General features: G+C 37.6%; 1 protein-coding gene and 2 pseudogenes across 3 annotated transcripts; 2 read left to right on the forward strand and 1 right to left on the reverse strand.

Moving 5' to 3' along the window:
* Positions 1–433: 433 nt before the first annotated feature.
* On the reverse strand, positions 434–1,819 carry LOC146938239 (uncharacterized). The gene has a single exon (XM_085749602.1). The coding sequence runs from the start codon at positions 1,817–1,819 to the stop codon at positions 434–436; it is 1,386 nt and encodes a 461-aa protein (XP_085605728.1).
* Positions 1,820–7,491: 5,672 nt separating this feature from the next.
* Positions 7,492–8,702, forward strand: LOC146938240 (uncharacterized; annotated as a pseudogene). The gene is made up of 3 exons (XR_015031220.1): positions 7,492–7,640; positions 8,056–8,398; positions 8,525–8,702. The product of XR_015031220.1 is annotated as an uncharacterized LOC146938240 (transcript).
* A 144-nt stretch (positions 8,703–8,846) lies between these two features.
* LOC146938241 (F-box protein At1g60400-like) lies at positions 8,847–10,952 on the forward strand (annotated as a pseudogene). Its single transcript, XR_015031219.1, has 3 exons — positions 8,847–9,268; positions 9,380–10,407; positions 10,536–10,952. The product of XR_015031219.1 is annotated as an F-box protein At1g60400-like (transcript).
* The last annotated feature ends 9,629 nt before the right edge of the window (positions 10,953–20,581 follow it).

Below are 20,581 nucleotides of genomic sequence, written 5' to 3' on the forward strand. Positions count from 1 at the left end.
GAGAGATCTCGTCGGGAATCTCTTCATTCCCTTCTTCAGCTTCGGACACAGGGAACTCAAAGTTGGAAGAGAGTACATGGTTAATGTGTTCAACGGGTTTATTAATGCATGATTTGATTATTGATTTTGACAAGTGTAAGTTATGATTATGCAGATACTTGAGAATGATTATATTTTTTTGGTTTTTTGTATTACCATTTTTCCAGAAAGCACAAGATAAAATGAAAGTCGGGATCAAAACGACCTTTTTATTAATGATGGAAAATATATGAAGCAAAAGCCCTACACAAGTTCACTTTCGTCTCGGGCGGGACGAAAGGATATTTTTTTGAAAAGCGAAAAGCAACAAACAAACATTATTTGAACAAAAAAAAACAGCGGAAGGAACGTCAACAGCGACCCAATTACAGTTAACCACTCCTCGTGTTAAGTCTTAGAAGGTCAGGCGGTTGGTCCGGATCAAATTCTGAACTGCCTTCTTCATTGCATTACAATGTTCAATATCATGGCCAGGTGCCCCCTGATGGAAGGTACAGAAAAGGTCAGGTCTATACCATGCTAGTAATCTTGTTGGTACCGGAGGAGGCGCCTTGGTCTGGACTAGATTCCTTTCGAGCAACTGTGGAAGCAAAACCGCATATTTTATAGGAATCGGGTCATACTGCGGCATTTTTTGGGCCTGGCGATGTGGATCGACTTGCTGACCTTTCACCATATTCACTCCCTGGTCTTTCTCCTTTGAACTGCCAGCGGGGACACTTTCATTGATCAATCGTCCTTCTCGGACTCCTTCTTCTAGTCGTACACCCGTAGCAACCATCTCAGCAAAGTCCCTGGGGGTACTTCCGACCATATTCACGTAATAGAACTGACTGAGAGTTTTAAAAAAGAGCTTGGTCATCTCCTTCTCTTCTATGCGCGGGCTGACTTGGGCAACAGTATCTCTCCACCGCTGGGCGTACTCTTTGAACGTTTCTTTGTCTCCCTGAGTCATAGCTTGTAGATCACTTCGATCTGGGGCCATATCCACATTGTAACTGTATTGCTCCACAAAAGCATCACACAGATCTTGAAAAGTTTGGATATTTGTTTTATCTAGATTCATGTACCATTTTGAGGCAGGACTAGCCAAACTTTCATGGAAGAAATAGATAAGGACTGAATCATCCTTGGAATAGGCAGACATTCTTCTCACATACATTGTTAGATGTTCCTCAGGACAGGATTTTCCCTTATACTTCTCGAAGTCTGGTACCTTGAACTTGTGGGGTATTTGAACATTTGGCACCAAACAAAGATCATAAGCAGTCTTCCCAAATACTTTCTTCTTGTGGAGGGCTCTCACATCTCGCTGAATTTCATCATATTTTTGTTGTAAGTCATTCACTCTATCATAGGCTTCCGTATCCCCTGAATGGTAGATGGGTTCTTCATCTGGTGGAATGGTATGTATCACAGGTGCTGAATAGGTCATAGCGACTGGAGGAGCTCTCATAGGAGGTGGAGGAACATGGGCTACATATTGATGGGTAGGCATCTGAGCTTCACAAGCAATGGGACGGAGTATTTCTCCAGCAGTAAGAGGCGGGAACCAAGGCACGGAACGTTGTGGAGCAGAGTACCCCGGAGTATCAGCACAAAATATCCATTCAGGGTCAGTAGAAACAATTTCACCTTGAGTCCTGATAGGAGGAGGATGAGGTGGAGGTGCTTGGGCAACCGTCAGTGTCTTCATCAATTCAGTCATTTCGTCCATTTTAGTCTGCATGGCTGATATTTCCTCCCGGAGCAATTGATTTTCTTGCTCGAGAAAATCCATCTTCTCTTTATGATTGCTCGAGTGTTGCACATGCGAGTTGGTTTCGGACGAGGACGCCATGACACTTTTGAGATTGGTTGACCTTTTATGGAGAAGGAAAATTTGTGAGACTTTGGATTTGATACTGTGAAATGCAAAATGATGCATGATGTTATAGACATATTTTTTATTTATCGAAGGACTCGTCAAAGTAATTGTAAACATCATAAGGAACATTGCTTCATTTGATAATTTTGGAATATTACAAACAGTTTCGTTAAGAGCAAAAGCAAAGTCAAGGACAATAGCCCCTAACAAAAGCTAAGGTTAAGACTTTTGAAAATGCATTTCTTGGTGTCCCTATTTACAAGGTCCACACCTCTGATGTTTACAAGGACTTATCTAGGTTCTTCGATGATTTTTTTGATGAGAAAGATTTTAAGAAATGAATGCATGTATGCATGGTGAGGTTAAGTCCATAATGTTGGAGCCAGGGTAACAACACCATTTGGTAAGGACTATGGTTTTATTTTCACTTGTAACAAGGGTTCTACCAAGTTCCCAGAGTTGTCAACCACTTCCGAACATTATCGGGTTGCGGAACTACTTCCGGTCCAACAACGTTCGTAAGAAAGTCTCGTCTGAGTGTAGTATCGCGTATCAACCAACTCAAGACTACTCTTGATTAGCCACCGCACTACGTCCTAAAAGGCCAAGATGGGTTAAAGGTAACTAAAGGTCCTCAACATTAACAGTCACTTGAAAATAGCAATGCCAATCACGACTACTCATGTCGACATAAATTACTTCCAAGAGACCTCCGTTGAGTGGGGTTATCACATGTGCCATATCCCGAAACTTACTCTCGGTATGGGACTTTGATTATACCACCATCCTATCTTATGTTTCTCTCAAGTCCGGGTGTAGGACTTATCTCACCACTCACGTTTAAGAAAGGAGAAAGAAGAAGGAAGAACAAATATATACACAAATTTCCATCTTTTATTTTTTTGATTTTTGATTTTTTTGATTTTTAAGCAAGTTTAAAGCACAAAATTTTAAACAAAACCAAGTTAGGCTTAACCCTCTTAAGGTATCCCCAGTGAAGTCGCCATTTCTGTCGCGTCATTTTTCGGAGATCAAGGATATTTGATTAGCTTTTGACTCACTTGATTATTTCACGACCGAACATTTAATTTTTAAAGAAAAAGGGGAAAAAAGTTCAAACCACCCCATTTTGAAAAGATTTTGGGTTCGGGGGTTAGTTACATAAAGGGAAGGTATTAGCACCCTTTATGTCCGTAGTACTCTACGGGAACCTTTTGGTTTTATTTAATTAATGTGCTATAAACTTGCTTTTTATTTAAAAGAAGGAATTTAAGAATAATGATTAAAAGAAAAAAGAGACCTAATTATCTACATTTTATTGATTTGGAAGGACAAAGTCCTCTGCCTACGTACCCGTGAGGGATCAAAACCTCGTAGTTCGGGGTTAAAAAACTGACGTTTGATTTGTTCTTGTGTTTTTTATTAGTTTTGAAAAATGTTTTTAAAATAAAAGCCAAGTGGCAAAATGGAATTGGTTTGTATTTTTTAATATCGAAAGGAATAGACTTGAAGTAAGATTAAATTGATTGAAGTTTAATTAAGGAAAGAAAATAAAAAGAGACGTCACTTGATTTAAGATCAAGGTTTATTTAAAAAATATTTTTGTGTTCTGTTTTTGTTGTTTTTTGAATGATAAACTAACGGAGCGTAAAAAAAAATAAAAGCGTAGGGGCCTTATGGCGGTGATGAACCACCACAAGGACCGTTAACCTAAACTAGCAAGAGAGATAAAGGCATACACACACGCACGCACACATGCACCTAAGCTATTACAAAAAAACCTATTATACATGCTATGGTCTGCGATGAAGAATAAATAAATTACAAGCCTATATTTACATTCTAAGTTCCATGCACAAAATAAATTAAATTACATTAAAGCCTAATTTATACATTCTAATTTCATGCAATGACATAAAAATAAATTAAAATGCATGATAAACTAGACTATAAACATGCATGAATTATTTACATTCAAGCCTAATATACAAGCTAAAGGCCATATGATAAGAAGTAAGTGACATAAAATGAGTATACCCAAATGATTAAATGATGCATATGCAACCTAATCTAATAAAAATAAAAAAATATGATAAAGTGCAAAGAAATAAAAATACACAAGGGAAACTAAAATGCATGAAGAAAAAAGAAACAAAATGATATTATGCAAGGCAGGGGGTGCGGTCAGTGATCAGGGGGTATGCAGAAATTGAAAAGCGGAATTGGGCCTAAAATACTGTAAAGGGGCGCTGGGCTTATGGGTTAGGTTCAGGCCGAATTGGATCGGTTTATGGGTGTGGGTCGAACCGGTTTGAATGGATTAGTACATAAAGGTTGTGGCCCTAATTTCTTTTGATCTTCACCCAACATTCTCTCTTTATCTTTCTTTGTTTCACGTTCCTGACTTCTTCTTCTTCCTTCCATCTTTCATTCTTTTTTCTCTTTTTTTTTTACACACAAAAGAAAAGAATTAAAACAAAATAAGATCCATGGAAAGAAAAATCAAACCTTTATTTCGGATTTGTGATGCCTTGAAGTGGAATTCGGTTTCACTCCTTCTTCTTTCTTTTGTCCGGTCTTGTTTCGGATTTGTACCGCTGGAGGTTTGTGGTTGTTGATTCTGGGTCCGCGTTCGTCTTTGAGAGAGTGATTCCGGTGTTGTGAAACGGTCTTGTGTGATTGTAAGGGTGAATCAAATCCGTGTTCACCGGTTTTGAAATGGTTTGTGCGAGCTTTCGTCGAGGCAGTACGGTTGTGGCTGGAATTTGATTGTGTAATCTGATTTGGTTGTTGAGATTGATGGCTGGAAATTGTTTGATGACGGTTGTTATGGCCGATTGGTTTTTTGTGTTGTGGAATCGTGACACCGTCGCAGGTTTGTATGCGAGTGAACTGTTGGTAAAATGGTTACAGGTTTCGATGAAAAAAATAATTGTGTGTTTGTATGGTACTGTACGTCTGTGTCGTGACTGGATTAAAAAATTGGTTCTTTGTGATGTTTGAGATTGTTGCAGGTTTTGTGTTGGAAAATGGCTGTCGACTTTGGCTATAAAATTGTGTATTTTCTGATGAATTTTGGCCCCCCTTACTGATGAATTATGCAATTCCTTTTATAGGCTCAGTGTTAGGGTTTAGCTTCTGTTAATAAGAAGCAGAAAAGAGTGGCCTGGAGAGGAGGAAACTAGCATGTTTTTGTTCCTGAGTTTCGGCGCAGATGAATTTAGAAAGGAATTGGGATATGGACAAACTTTGGGACTTATCACATAAAAAAAATAAAATAAATAATAACAATAAAGAAAGATAAATATGCATATTTTTGGATTTTATGAATTAAAAAATGAATAATAAGAAATAAAAAAGAAAATAAGATAAAGAGTAAGAAAAAAGAATGAGATTTAAATAATAATAAAAAAAATAAAGAATTAAGATTTTAAAAACAAAATTAAAGTTAATTAAAAAACTTAAATAAAAGATGGAAATTAAAAACAAAATAAAAAGAAAAAGAGGGCTCGACTCGTAATAAAAACATGAGGTATTTTAAAATACCTCTCTGCAGAATTTTTCACTGAAGATCAGAGGTCGAACAGAGTCAAGCGACGTATGAATGTAGGGTCCATCGACACGTGTCAGTGGTATCTTAGGTCAAAAAATGGGGTATGACACGTAGTAAATGCATCCCCTGGGTGTCCTGGTCGGTGGTTTACAAGCCAAAAAGTGAGGGGGGGCTGGGAATCAGGGACCTTCGTCTTGTTAATCTTGCTCTTTTGGCTAAGTGGCGGTGGCGCTTGTTGCAGGGCAATGGTGGTATTTGGAGAGATATCATTAGGGCCCGTTATGGTACCTGTCATCCTTCCCCCCACCTTGGAGGGAGACCTTCCGGCCTGCGGGGGTTCTCCTTGTGGTGGTCCAACATTTCCCTGCTGGGGAGTGATCGGCCTGCTACAGGGGACTGGTTCTCCTTTGGTGTGTCTAGAGTTATTGGGAATGGTCTCTCGACCAAGTTCTGGCATGACCCGTGGTGTGGTCTGGTCCTTCTTAGGGATAGGTTTCGTCGCCTGTTTCAGCTGTCTCTCCAGGCGGACGGGTTTGTGGGGGAGTTAGGTGTTTGGGAGGGGAGTGATTGGGTCTGGGATCTGAGGTGGAGGAGACCGCTATTTGTCTGCGAAGCGAGTCTTTTTAATGAGCTGCTTGGGGTTGCGACTAGGCACTCTAGAGTGGATAGGGAGGATGCCTGGTCTTGACTGCTTAGCCTTGATGGTAAGTACTCGGTGAAGTCCGCCTATTCCTCTCTTATTAAGGACTCTTTGTCTGACGGTGTCCCTCATGGTGATACCCTGCATGCTATTGCTAGTGTGTGGAAGTCTTGAGCCCCTTCTAAGGTTGTTGTCTTCCCTTGGAAACTGCTCCTTGATAAGATTCCGACTTGGTGTAACCTTCAAAGGCGTGATGTCCCCCTGGCTGTTGGAGATTTGGGTTGCGTCCTCTGCGAGGCGCCGTTAGAATTCGCGGTTCATCTGTTTTTTGTTTGCCCTGCGGCCCTTTCGGTGTGGTATCAGGTGTCTAGGTGGTTGGGGTGGGAGTTTGTGAGCCCCCACGGTCTTGCTCGGCATTTCCTTGCTTTTACGGGCTTGGGGGGGTGAGATTAGGTCTCCTTTTAGTTTGGCATGCTGTTATTTGGACCATCTGGATGTCCGGAACGACCTTATCTTCTCTGGTGGCTCTCTCTCCGTCAGGATCCTGTGGTCGATAGAGCGAAACTCTTAGCTTGGAAGTGGTTCCTGACTAAGTGCCCTGCTAGTTCCTACTCCTTTCATGAGTGGGAGGTGCAGCCCGTCCTTTGCTGGCATCGGTTGGGTTTTGGTGGTGGTTTATCTCGGTTCCTTGGGGGTTAGGTGGGGGTTTCTGCCTCCTCCCTCCTGGCCGGCTCCTGAGGATGTTTCTTTGCTTTTGTTTTTCTGTTCTGTCAGGTGATTAGCTTGGTGGTGGTTGCTTTTGTTCTTCTTGTTGTCTTTCAGGTGTGTTGTTGCTGGTGCGGGGTTGCCTTGGGGGTTTGTCCCGGGGCTTCCTCTTCTGTTGGTGTTAAATAATAATATTAATATTTTTTATTAAATAATAATATTAAGAGTTGAATCAAGAGTTGAATGCTCTGATTTATTCCAAATTAAAGATTGCTCATATATCTTTTCTTGTGTTTATTCTAATTTGAATGCCCTTGTTTTAAAAGTTGTTGTATAATATCTCATAACTCCTAGCTTAATTGGTAAAAATGTCGAAATTGTTGGGCCGGAAGTCGTGATTGGGGTTTCAACCCCAGCACCTCCACTTTGTGTGTGTTAGTTTATGAGACTTTGTCATTTCGTCGTTCTATAAAAAAAAAAAAGAAAAGAAGAGTTGTTATATACTACTCCTTTGTGTGTAGGAGTAATTTATTGGTGTTTATTCTAGTTTTATTTGTCCATCACTACATAACGGCATTTTCTCTTGGATCCTTCCGCTCAAACCCTACTACCTTGACCAAAAACAACAAGACTTGATATACGTGGCAGAAAGAGATTTTTGTTTTGTTGAAGCTACACCACGTAATCTGATCGGGAATGGAGAGTGTGAAGGTGAAGGCAATTGAAGCAACTCCGGCGACCTTCAAAGAGTACGGTCAGGTCATTGAGGCTTCATCGGACGGTGAGGGGTTTGGTCCAAACGATGCTCAGCTTGACCTTAGCCAAGGAATTCCCAGGTTTTCATTCAACCTTCAATTTTTATCAACGATGCTCACCTCTTAATCACACTTATCAACAGTAGTTGCAATCATCTTGATTGGTTAACCGCTTGTATTGGTCCGGTGGTATTGACGTGGAACCTGAGAGTGAGTGTGCTCCTCTTCAAGGTCTCACGTTCGATTCTGCAGTCTGAGTGGGCTAATTTAGCTTCTTAAAAAAAAAAAAAAAAACTTTGATTGTTTAGATTCACAGAGATGGATTTATTGTTTTATCAGATCTTGGTTGTAGTAATTTCTCGCTGTTTGGGTTGTATTTATCCTGAGATAAAGTGCTCAAAATCTGTTTCTCTACACATATTCTATCAGCTTAATTTAGCTGGGATAGTTATTAGCTATGCCCTGTAACTGAATGGAATTAATTTGTGTTTGTTAGGTTCTACATTATGCATCTTGAAAATCGTCCACTTGAGTTTTCCAACATCACACATCATGCAAGTGTGACTCAGTGCCTTGGGTCCATTGGTGGTAATGTTTGGTAGGTTGGAGTGGCTAAGCCATCCATTGTTGATGCAAATGAAATCAAGGATGACTTGGGCAAGACAGTCGTGAAGTCACACAGCGGTCATTTTTATGTGCCTCCTGCCATTGAGGATGTTCAAGTTTTCAAGGTTTCAGGTTCCAAATTTCTCAAGCTTAACCGTGGGACATGGCATGCTGGTCCTCTATTTAAGTCTGATACAATGGACTTTTACAATCTAGAACTCAGCAATACAAATGTAAGTTTTTCACCTTCCCTTCCAGTGTAGTGTTACATTACATGCACCTGAATTCATATGTGATGCTCTTTTTTAAGTGTGACTCAGTCGCTGTGATTAATGTATGGTTTTGTATTCTGTGTTCAGGTTGTTGATCATACCACACACAACTTTAAGAAGGACAATGGAGTGGTTTTTTCGATCCATGAGTAATTTGAGCTTTATGTAGTAGTTTCAAGCATTTCAAGTGATTCTGCACATTATGTACCATTAAATGCAAGATATTATATATATATAATTGAAACACAGCCCCAAGATTGATCAATGATTAGTTAATCATGCTTATAATCTTATGAAAGATCATTAGATCCAAACATCAAGAGTGTGTCTGTCAATTCAGCTTGATGCATTATGTACCAAACAAGAGGCGCAGCATAAACAACTTTCATAAGCATAATTTGAGCTTTATGTAGTTTCAAGCCTTTCAAGTGATTCTGCACATTATGTACCATTAGATGACAGATATTATATACATAATTTAAGCATAATTGATCAATGATTAGTAAATCATGCTTACAATCTTATGAAAGATAATTGGATCCAAATCGTCAAGAGTGTTTCGGTCAAATGCAATTCGCTGCATTATGTACCAAACAAGAGGACTACACGAGATACTACATTAAACTTTACCTTCCTAGCCTGCTGCATGAACAACTTTCATTATGACAGAACAAGATGTGTATATATATTCAATGTAGTTTCATATTAACAAAACAATCAACCTAGAAAACGTGAAGAAATTAACTATTGAAATCCATTCTCTCTGCTCTTTACGCCCATCGTTCCAAATTCATTCATTCATTCCACCCTTGCTTCAATCACAATTCTGAGGTATTTCTTATTTCTACTATTTTTCTCTGTTCTAAAACTAGCTCTAATTTTTCAATTACTTCTATTGCACAAAATAATCCGTTTTTGTTTCAACATTTTTGTGATTATTAGGTATAAATAAACTCGAATGTCTAATTCAGCTGATGAGATAGCGATTCTGCCACCACCGACGAAGAAAGTTAAGGTCAGCAGCAGCGAGCCTGAAAATGACAGACTCAGTGATTTACCCGAAAGCGTTATCCTTCACATACTCTCATTTTTAAATGCCCAACACGCCGTTCAAACTTGCGTTTTATCCAAAAGATATAACGATCTCTGGAAACGTCTACCAGCTCTTAGATTACATTGCAGAGATTTTAGAACTTACAAGATATTCACCAAATTCGTGTCTAAGATTTTATCTCTTCGCGATCCCTCTATCACATTACAGGCTCTTGATTTTAAGCGTCATATCGGTCGCTTAGAGCCTCACATACTCAAAAGGATTGTGAATTACGCTATTAAACATAATGTCCAGCGGTTACGACTTAATGTCACTAGTGACGTTGCATTGATTCCGACTAGCTTGTATTCGTTTCAGAGTTTAACACATCTTAAACTTTCTGTTTACTCTTATGCAGAGCGTAAAACACAGTTTCCAAACTATTTTAGTTTGCCGGCATTAGCATATCTTAAGCTTTGTATGCAATCAACTCATGAAAATCTGTTTCCGGATTCTCTTGATTTACCGGCATTAACCAGCTTGCATCTACAACATTTCACATTTTCTGTTGGCGAAAATGAATGCGCCGAGCCATTTTCAGCCTTTAACAGGTTGAATAGTTTGCTCATTTCTAATTGTGCTGTTAGGGGGGCATACACTTTGCATATCAAGTGCGACACTTGTCAATTTAACTCTGTATGATAACAAGTACAACAGTTACAAAATTGATCTACGTACTCCAAGTCTTTGTACTTTTACTTTTTGTGGTAATCCTTTTCAAGAAATCTCTGGGAGCGATATTTCGTCTCTGAAACATGTAGATATTCATGCAGAAGTAGAATCAGATTGTCAATATTCGCCTCCTTGGGTTCTATTAAGCTGGCTCATAGAGTTTGCTAATATAAAATCATTGACAGTCACCGCAACTACTCTTCAGGTACTCTAACTTATACATGTTTTGAGGCTATTTTTGCTTTCTTAAGATACTTTTTTCTTGGTTCTAAAACTTCATAAAAAAATATTTGAATCAATTAGACTAATCCGCTTGTGTCCCTCATTGCTTAGGTTCTCAACTTAATTCCCGATCTGTTCAAGATTAAATTCCCTTCCTTGGGTAACTTGAAGTCATTGATAGTGAAAGTTGACGAAATTCTGTATGGATTTCGCTTGACACTATGCAAGGTAAAGTTACAGACGGTGAAAACAAAGAAAGAAGCTGCCAGGTTAAAAAAAGCATATGAATCAGGATCGGAACCGTCTCCAACAGTACCTGATGGGATAGTGGACTTCTTGCGTCAAAATTCGCCCTCAGCAGATGTTGAATTCATAGATTGAACAAAAAAAATGATTAGACCAAGACATTTATAATTGGTTTGTGTTATTCTTTTCTCTTTCATTCTATAACTAATTATTAAAGCATAAATTACAAGTCTCTTGGATAAATAAAGAAATTATACATATATACTAACATGATTCTGTGTAGTCTCAACTTTAAGTGAATGCTCTATAGTAAGAATTATATTGCTTGCCGATACTCTGAAAGTGTGTCTGTTTGCATCGCTTAATTAATCATTTGTGCTACCATGTAAAAATACCTTTGTGCATTCTGAGTCACGTAGAGGAGCATTTTGATCTAAGGTTACAGGAACTTCTCAACTGAGATAAGTAATACAGTAGTTTTTCCAAACTTCAAACTAACAAAAAAGCCCAATACATTTTTTTATATTCATGGAGAATTTAATGAAGGGAACTTATGAAATATTTAAGGCAGATAAATTCATTTTAATTTGTGAGTGAAGTTGTATAAATATTTCAACCATTTATAAGATTATCTCATTGTTTTTCTTCATTTTAATAAGTGCTAGTTGAATTAATTACACAAACTAACTTATAGTATTCTATTATTTGTCGTTGATCATACAATTTTTGCTTATATTTTTATCTTATCTATATGACTCTGTTACTCACAACTTGCACCACTGAACTGGTGCTTAGTTTGAGTTCAAGTTGCCTGCTCCCACTTGAACTTACATTTGTCAGAGTTGTGTTGGTAACATAATTCTCTATAGATTCATTTGACTTCTTGCTTCTTACATGACCCTATTTGATCGACAGGAACCTGGTTGTTATGAGTCTTCAGAGTTCAGATGCAATACAAGTATATGGACATACTTGGAAACTTTTATTAGAAGATATTAAGTGATCCATTATGTTGGGGTTATGGACAATGGTCCCTTTGTCGGATATAATTCATGTCGCTGTAGAAGCAATGGTGCAAGACAGTTTAGAAAGTTGTGTAACGAGTGGCAGTTCACGCCTTACAGTGTTTAGTATTCAATATTGATGCTGGTTGAAGACTTGAAGTGCCGAATTTTGTTTATGTATGTATGTGTTATTTGATGATCTTCCTTGAGTATTTGTGTTATTTGATGACCAAAGTCTAGCTGCTTGAATTTTAGAGATAAACTGTCTCATACTAAGGATGGATTGTTTTGCTGGCTATTTTGAATATCAGGTTTGTAGTTTTGTGGTGTGCTAATTTCACATTTGATGATATTCTTGGCTTGTAATAACTGTTGAGAAGTGAGAACATTTTGATTATTCATAGAAATAGACTTGTATCAAATTCTAGAACGTTTTGACCCCAAAAAATAAAATTGAATTAGTATACGCTGATATTGTGAAACTTTTTTTTACACATACAACCAATCAAATCCTATTGTCATGCCACTTCTACTTGACATAATTTGATTAGATAGAGGTGTAAAATAGTTATATACTGTTAGTGTAGGAATTAGTTTTTCCAAAACGTGTCACGGACATGTACTTATAAATAAATATTAGTTTTTTGATCTCCTACTTGCTGTGTTATTTGATACAAATCATCTGTCATTTACATTGCCCTGAATTGTGTTCTTATAGTCATCTGCATATGCTATCGTTACCTTCTAGTTTCTGAACTTCAATAATTTGTTGTCAGACAATTCTTGGCTTACATAAAAGATGCATAAATTAATTTTAACTTGGTGCGGATTGTTGTTTTAAAATTTCAGTTAGTAAGATTGCTTCAAATTTGTTCTCCTTTTAACAAGTGCTAATTTAAACAGTTTTACAAACTATTAGTATTCTATATAGTTGATCGTATGATTTCTTAGTCAATAACTAGTCCTTGAAGAGCAGGGACTTTTAAAATAGACTATACAGCCATGATATTTACTACTCGCACAACTTTACAGGTGCTCAAACCTAGAGTCTATTTTAAAAGTCCCTGCTCTTCAAGGACTAGTTATTGACTAAGAAATCATACGATCAACAATCATACGATCAACTATATAGAATACTAATAGTTTGTAAAACTGTTTAAATTAGCACTTGTTAAAAAGTGGATGCTCTATAGCAAAAATTAGTTTGCTTGTTGATTTTCCACCAAAGTGTGTCTCGCTTCCTTGATCAGATGATGGATAATATGAAAAATAGACTATACAGCCATGATATTTACTACTCACACAACTTTACAGGTGCTCAAACCTAGAGTTTCTGGTTCACTTGTAAATGGAAGTGTGTTGATTCAATATAAGTGGATGCTCTATAGCAAAAATTAGTTTGCTTGTTGATTTTCCACCAAAGTGTGTCTCGCTTCCTTGATCAGATGATGGATAATATGAATTAACTTCTAGCTTATATGAAGTTTAAAGCTGAGCTTTGAGTTAGCTGCACTCCCAACTTGCAAAAAATCTTTTGAGCATCTTGAAACACAACGCACGACCGGTTTGAGTTAGTATCTACTATCTAGCTTACATGAAGTTTGCAACTGAGATTAGTATCATCTTTTTTAAAATTCATACTATTTTTCCTCCTTCTCCCCTTGATGGGAAATACGGGATATGCTGGTGTGATTCTAATAGTGAAGTTTTCGATGAAAAGTGTGTCCAACAGAGGAATTTTGATCAGCAATAGATCAACAACTAACCATAACAGAAGCAAATGGAGTAATACTTCTGCTGACTGTTTTAACTATATATGCGGCTGTCCCCGAATCCTGTATGCACATCCCCGAAAGCTAAGTAAATTAAGAAGTCTTTCAGACAAAATCAAATTAATGGTGATCTCAACAGGATTGATAGAGTTAAAGCGGTGCAAGCCCGACACTGGTTGGTTCAAGGGGAACGTGGATGGCGCATCTAAAGGTAACCCAAGTAAAGCTGGTTATCAGGTGTATCATTTGTGATGTAAATGGTCAGTGAGTTTCTGGTTTTTGTGCTCATATCTGTTACTCCTCTACCATTGTCGCCGAGCTTTGCCGTGTCATTTATGGCCTTGAATTTGCTTGAGATTTAGGGTTTAGGAATGTCAAACTCTAAGTAGATAACGCTGATATAGCAGGAGTATTAATTTCTGGTTGAAGCATGATTGGATTGTGAAGGTCTCATGTGTCTCGGAACCAAAATGTTTGAACCAATTATTTGGCTTCTTTGAGTCTAGAATTGAATATGGGGTTGCATAGATTGCACCAACCTCCAGTGGACCTTGTTAGTCTTATTCTGTATTCAACTTATTATCATCAAAACTCAAAACTAAATGTTATTGTTCTTTCACTTATCTAGTATAAATAAGTACATCTATTGTACAGTAAAATATTTAGGTGAGACACGTATTTAACTTAATAATTTGTGACGATAAAAAGTAACGACAAAAAATTATTTATATGGCTCTCATTTTATAATATTTAAAAAAATATATACTAATCATTTTATAAAAATATTTGAGATATAATTTTATTTTATTTTTACAAATTGAGATATCAAGTTTGAGAGTTTAGATGTTTATTAAATTAATAAACAGTCAATTTTGTTTTAAACTATCAATATCTCATCAAGTTGGCTCTTAAACTATGTAAATCAACTAATTAAAGGTCTTCAACTTGTCAAAAAAAAAAAAACTAAAAGGTCTTCAAAATTATACTCTTGTGAAACAATTTGTTCCTAACCGAAAGACTAAATTGATCGATGAACATATAATTTAGGGACCTTTAAATTAATTTTAATAGTTTAAAGATCATATTATCGAGAGAATAATAGTTTATTGACTAAATTTTTTTAATAAATAATAATTTTAAAAATTATAAATTATGTAAGTCCCACTTAAGTATCTAGAATCAAGAGTTGAATGCTCATTTATTCCAAATTAAAGATTGCACATGTATCTTTTCTCGTGTTTATTCTAAATTGAATGCCTTGTTTTAAAAGTTGTTATAAAATGTATTCATGAGTTTAGTTCAAGTTGAAGGGGATAATGAATAATATATGCAATCTGGGGTTTAAACCCGATCCGGGGTTCAAACCCGACCATGACCAATAAAAGTTGTTATAAAATAAGGATTTCAAATTGTATCAATTATCTTTAATTTGAAGATTTGATCCAAAATTATTTTCTAAATTCGATATATTTTTTACTTTTCCAAAATAAGAAACTAATTCAAAAAGGCTTAATTCTCTCTGGTGCCAATTTAGGTGGGTTAATTTAGCTTCTTCAAAAAAAAAACTAATTCAAAAAAAAGATAATGTAACTAATTCAATTTTTTTCTAACTATACGACCCGTGTTTGTTAAGGATCCAAAGTCAATTCGATTGGTATACACCAATTAAAATCATGTATTTTATTTTAATTAATTGTCACAATTTTTTCTATTATGCAGAAAAGTTAGTTAAAATCATTTTTTTAGAAGCAAATTGATTTCATAGTAGAAAATTTGGATCCAATGATATTTGTCAATTTAAATTTCCCAAACACCTAAATTATCTATTTTAAGTTCTTGAATTTTGGCACTTAAACTCTTTTCTAAACTATAGTAGACCAAATCTTTTTGGTCTAGAAATTTTCTATACTTTTGAAAAACCGAAGTTCAATATAAAGGAGATATGTACATCAATTTGGTCTGGTCAATATTTGTGTTTTGTTTTTATGACAAATAAGTATTTTATTTTTTCATGGTTGTATTTTCATGTAATTTGGGCAACTTTTATGATTTTTGATTTAAACGCATTTAAAATTCATTATTGATATGCACTTGAATGTCTTTTATACAAATATTTGTTTTGAATTATTACGTATGATTATTCGATCATGGTAACAACAACACACAAATATGTTGTTAAAGATTTGAATTTAATTTAATTCAGGCGAATTGATTTGTTCAGAAGATATATATCTTTATTTGGAAAAAACTTTTATATCTTACTGTTTAATTTCTACTTTGAAATTAAAATTTATTCACATGATTTTTGTGTATAAATTTTGTATTTAGTTATAATACAAAAGAAATGTTGTATATTTTTTTTTGAAAAGAACAAACTTAATGCATTTCATTTATGAGAATAGTTTCAATACATGTTGGAATGTTATAGAAAATATGGAAACTAGCTTCAGACGGAGCCTCCCTAGCTAAACTATGAGCAGCTTCGTTTGCTTGTCTCCTGATGAACTTTACATCAGAGTTCATTAGATCTGTGCACAGTAGGTGGCAACAATCATTGATAATTGCGTTGAAATCTGACACACCCATCTGTTTTCCATATATGCTGTCCACTACTGTTTTAGAGTCCACCTCAAAGTCCATATTCCATAGTTGGAGATCCTTTACCCACCGCAAAGCAGTTAGAAGGCCTAGTGCCTCGCCGGTATCAACCTCGAGAAGGGGAGTGAAACATTCTGTGCGAGCCAAAACAAAAGCCCCTTGATCATCCCTAATACATATGCCTATGCCTACTCTGTTTAGGGAGTCAGAGAAAGAGGCATCAACGTTACATTTGTACCGACCCGGTGATGGTTTACTCCATTTTGTAGTTTCTCGTGGACTTACAACCGGGTTTAAGGCTGTTTTTGCAATTTGAGCATTCCTCCAACTAGTAAGCAGAGCTGAGGCTCTATCACAAACAGACTGACAAGTTTCGGTAGTATTGTTCCACACTTTGTTATTTCTGTGCTTCCAGATGCTCCACATTAACGCGCTGAATATGGGATGTTGATTTTTGTCCAGCTGACGCAATATTCTGAATATATTATGGGAAATGTCTTCTGGACTTGTTAAAGCATTTGAGACCGTATTCCAAATCCCTATACGTTGCCAGCGTTGTGAGCTTTTCGAGCACAAAAACAAAGCATGCAGGCTATCTTCTTGCTCATCACAGAAAGGGCATTGCGAAGTACAGTTGACACCTCGGGCTTGGAGACGCACCCTCGTTGGTAAACAGCCACGAGCAGCTCTCCATAAGAAGTTCTTAATCCGAGGTGGTGTTTTAGATCTCCAAATCTGATGCCAATCACCAACTATTCTGTTTTGGTATGTATTAAGATCCCTCTTCATAATGTCTCTGTACGCGCTACGGACGGAATAAACACCATTTTTCTCAAATTTTCATACTGCCCTATCATTTTGAACCGAAGCAAGCAGAGGGGTTCTGCTGATATGGTATGCAGAAACATCATCAAACAAAATGCTTACATTTTCCATGTGCCAGATTTTTGAATTGGGAACTAGCAGGTCCGCTACACGCAGATTTGCCATGGCAGGATTCATCATCGCAGGAGGTGTGATGGTGTGACCACTTCGGATCCAATGAGGATCCCAAACTGAAATGCTAGTGCCGGAACCAATACTCCACTTGAAACCATTTTGAACGACAGCTTTGACGTTCCATATGCTTCTCCAAATGTAACTTGGGTTGTGTCCTACTCGCGAGGCAAAAAAATCACTAGTCGGAAAATATCTAGCTTTGAGTAATCTAGTGATCAAGGAGTCTGGGTTGGTGATTAGTTTCCACGCTTGTTTACCCAACATTGCCATATTGAAAGCTTTAAGACTTTTGAAACCCATGCCACCGAAGCCTTTTGGAGTTGTGAGAAACTGAACGCGATGTAATCAAACTTATGGTTCCATGATAGCCAATGCATACCTCTTCTACTACCATTACCATTCCCCCACCAGAAAGCATTTAACATTTTTTCAATTTCTTTTATCAAAGTATTAGGTAACAGGAATGTACTCATAATATAGGACGGGATGGATTGTAGAACAGATTTTATAAGGACCTCCCTTCCTGCTTGTGAAAGACATCTGCTGCTCCATGAGTTTATTTTAGCCCACACACGGTCCTTTATGAATTTAAACGTACCTGACTTGCTTCTACCAACCATCGATGGAACACCCAAATACTTTCCAGTGCCTAGTACTTGTTTGACTCCCATGATATTAGCTATTGCATTTCTCACATCAGTTGGCGTGTTGCGGCTACAAAATATTTCAGATTTTTGGAAATTTATAGCTTGCCCGGATGCAGCCTCGTATGACGTGAGAATGTTTTTCAGAACAGATGCTTCACCAACGGAACCTTTGAAAAAGAGAAAACAATCATCCGCGAACAAGAGATGAGAGATAACCGGTGCATTTGCAGAAATTTTCACACCGTGCAAAGTACCTTGACTTTCTGCTTTTCTAATTAGCGCGGACAAACCTTCTGCACACAAAATGAATAAATATGGTGAAAGTGGATCACCCTGACGGAGACCTCTACTTGGGACAATCGGCCCTACCGCAGCACCATTAACCAAAACAGAATAATCTACCGTCTCGACACATAGCATTATCCATTTCACCCATTGTGTTGAGAATCCCATTTTAATCATAATGTCTCGAAGGTAGTCCCAATCAATACGATCATAGGCCTTACTTATGTCAAGCTTGAGGGTTGCATCATATTTATTGCCTTTGGACTTTGTTTTCATGTAATGGACTATTTCAATGGCTGCCATGGCATTGTCAAGTATAGATCTTCCGGGCACGAAGGCAGACTGGTTGTCTGAAATGCATTTATCAAGAACAAGCTTTAAGCGATTAGCCAGAACCTTGGAGATTATCTTGTATAATACATTGCACAGAGCTATGGGGCGCCAATCTTTCATGGTTTCCTGAACATCACCTTTTGGGATTAAAGTGATGTTGGTAGAGTTAAGCTTTGGTGGGAATATTCCTTGTGCTAGCCAAGAGCAACCTGCTTCATAGATTTCACTACCACACATGTTCCAGAATTTCTGATAAAATCCAGGATTGAATCCGTCGGGTCCTGGGCACTTGTCTATCTGCATAGAGAAGGTAGCTTCTTTAAATTCTTCCAAGGAGAATGGTGCTGTCAGTGCGTCATTGTCTTCCAAGGTGATCGACTGAGGTACCACATTAATGACATTCTGACGTGAGCTATTAGCTCTTTGGAACAGTTCAATAAAGTAATTTCTGGCAATTCCTTTCAAACCATCCTCATCTCGGCAAATTCTCCCATTGTTGTCTTGGAGGTGTTGGATTTTATTCACCTTTTGTCGTGATGACGCAGCCGCGTGAAAAAACCTAGTGTTCAAATCTCCATCTCGATACCAGAATGTTTTGGCCCTTTGTTTCCAATACAGATCATCTTTGACTAGCAGGTTGTCTAAGTCGCGGCATAGAGAATGGTAATAATCAACATTGGACGCATTTACTTGAGTTCTGACAGTTTCTAGCTTCCTGCGGACCTTGTCGATTTTCCTGCGAGTTTTTTGCCCGTGGTCTCTATTCCAATTTGACTAATCTTCTGAACAATGATCAAGCTTATGCACCAGGGAATCAGTATTGTAATTGTCCCAACATTGTTGAACAAAAGGGGCAAATTCAGGATTAATTATCCAAGAGTTTTCAAACCTGAACTGATTCTCCTTTCTTTGAACCTGCGGTTTTGGGATACAATCCAGCTTAAGAGGATAATGGTCTGATGCAGTTGCCGTAACACACTCTAGCGTTGCCGAATTAAACATGTTGAACCAATCATTATTTGCCATAGCTCGGTCCAGTTTTTCTTCAACAGCTCTGTCAGTGCCCAGACTTTTAAACCATGTATAATTATACCCTTCCATGTGTAAATCTGTGAGTCCAGATTCAAAAACTGCTTCTCTGAATCCATGAATCAACCATGGCGCCCTTTCTACTCTTCCTTTCTTCTCTGAAGCTGCCAATATATCATTAAAGTCACCTATTATACACCAAGGTAATTTTGACAACTTTGACAATTTACGCAGAAAATTCCAAGAGTCCTTCCGCCTACTGACTTCAGGAAAACCGTAAAATCCAGTTAATCTCCATTTACCATGGCTGGGATCATTCACTTCCACATCAACATGATTCAGGGAATAATTAAAAATAACACAGTTTAGAGATTTACGCCACAGGAAAGCAATTCCTCCTCCTCTCCCATCTCTATCAGTAGCAAAACAAAAGTCAAAACCCAACAAGTATTTCAATTCTTCAATTTTATTATAAGTTGTCATTGTCTCATACAGTATTATTGCGTCCGGCCTATAGGTCCGGTTAAGGTATTTAAGGTTTGGAATTGTGCTCGGGCTACCTGAACCCCGACAATTCCAACTAATGATACTCATTTTTCCTGGCGGGCCTGACTATCAGGCTCCGCCATTACAATATTTTTATCCCCTAATTCACTATCCTGCATAGTAACTTCAGAGTCCTGCTTCTCTTCACCATTTGCAGCATGGGGAACTAGGATTGAGCTAACTTCCTGTTTCTGCACCTTGCCATCTTCCAACGCACTTCCTTTCTCCTCTGTACGCAACCGCTTCAGAAGCTTCTGCTCAGCATTTTTGAAACTCGCCTTGCCTTTTCCTGCTTTAGGCTTCATGTTACTTGGCTTAGAGCTGACATGGACCACTTTTGTTAGTGTGGTGGCTAATTGAGAAATTGGCTGAGTCGGGTTCAGATTTGGACTGTTGAGAGTTAATTGCTCTGGTACATCTTCAATCATAATTGGGTTTTTTAATCTTGCTTCTTGAATAAGTCTATCAATTCTGGCTCCTTCTGTGTCAGTATTCTGCAGGACTGGTTGTGCACCTGTAATAGTTAGAAAAGACATTTGTTGCTGATTTTGTGCTGGTGTAGGTGTGTTGGCATATGCAGCTTTGGACAGGGGATCAAAATAAATCCACTCATTGCTGTTAAATGTAGCACCAAAGTGTTGAGCAAATGTTAGAAGCCTTGTCTCTACATTTCTTCCAATTTTCACCCTGCCATACAT

This window comes from Medicago sativa, chromosome 3 (genome assembly GCF_051527215.1).
Source record: "Medicago sativa cultivar Bolivia chromosome 3, Bolivia_mono, whole genome shotgun sequence".
Classification (NCBI taxonomy): domain Eukaryota; kingdom Viridiplantae; phylum Streptophyta; class Magnoliopsida; order Fabales; family Fabaceae; genus Medicago; species Medicago sativa.

Bases quoted from the DNA above. Each gene is read 5' to 3' on its own strand.
- LOC146938239 (XM_085749602.1), bottom strand. From the start codon at position 1,819: ATGGATTTTCTCGAGCAAGAAAATCAATTGCTCCGGGAGGAAATATCA.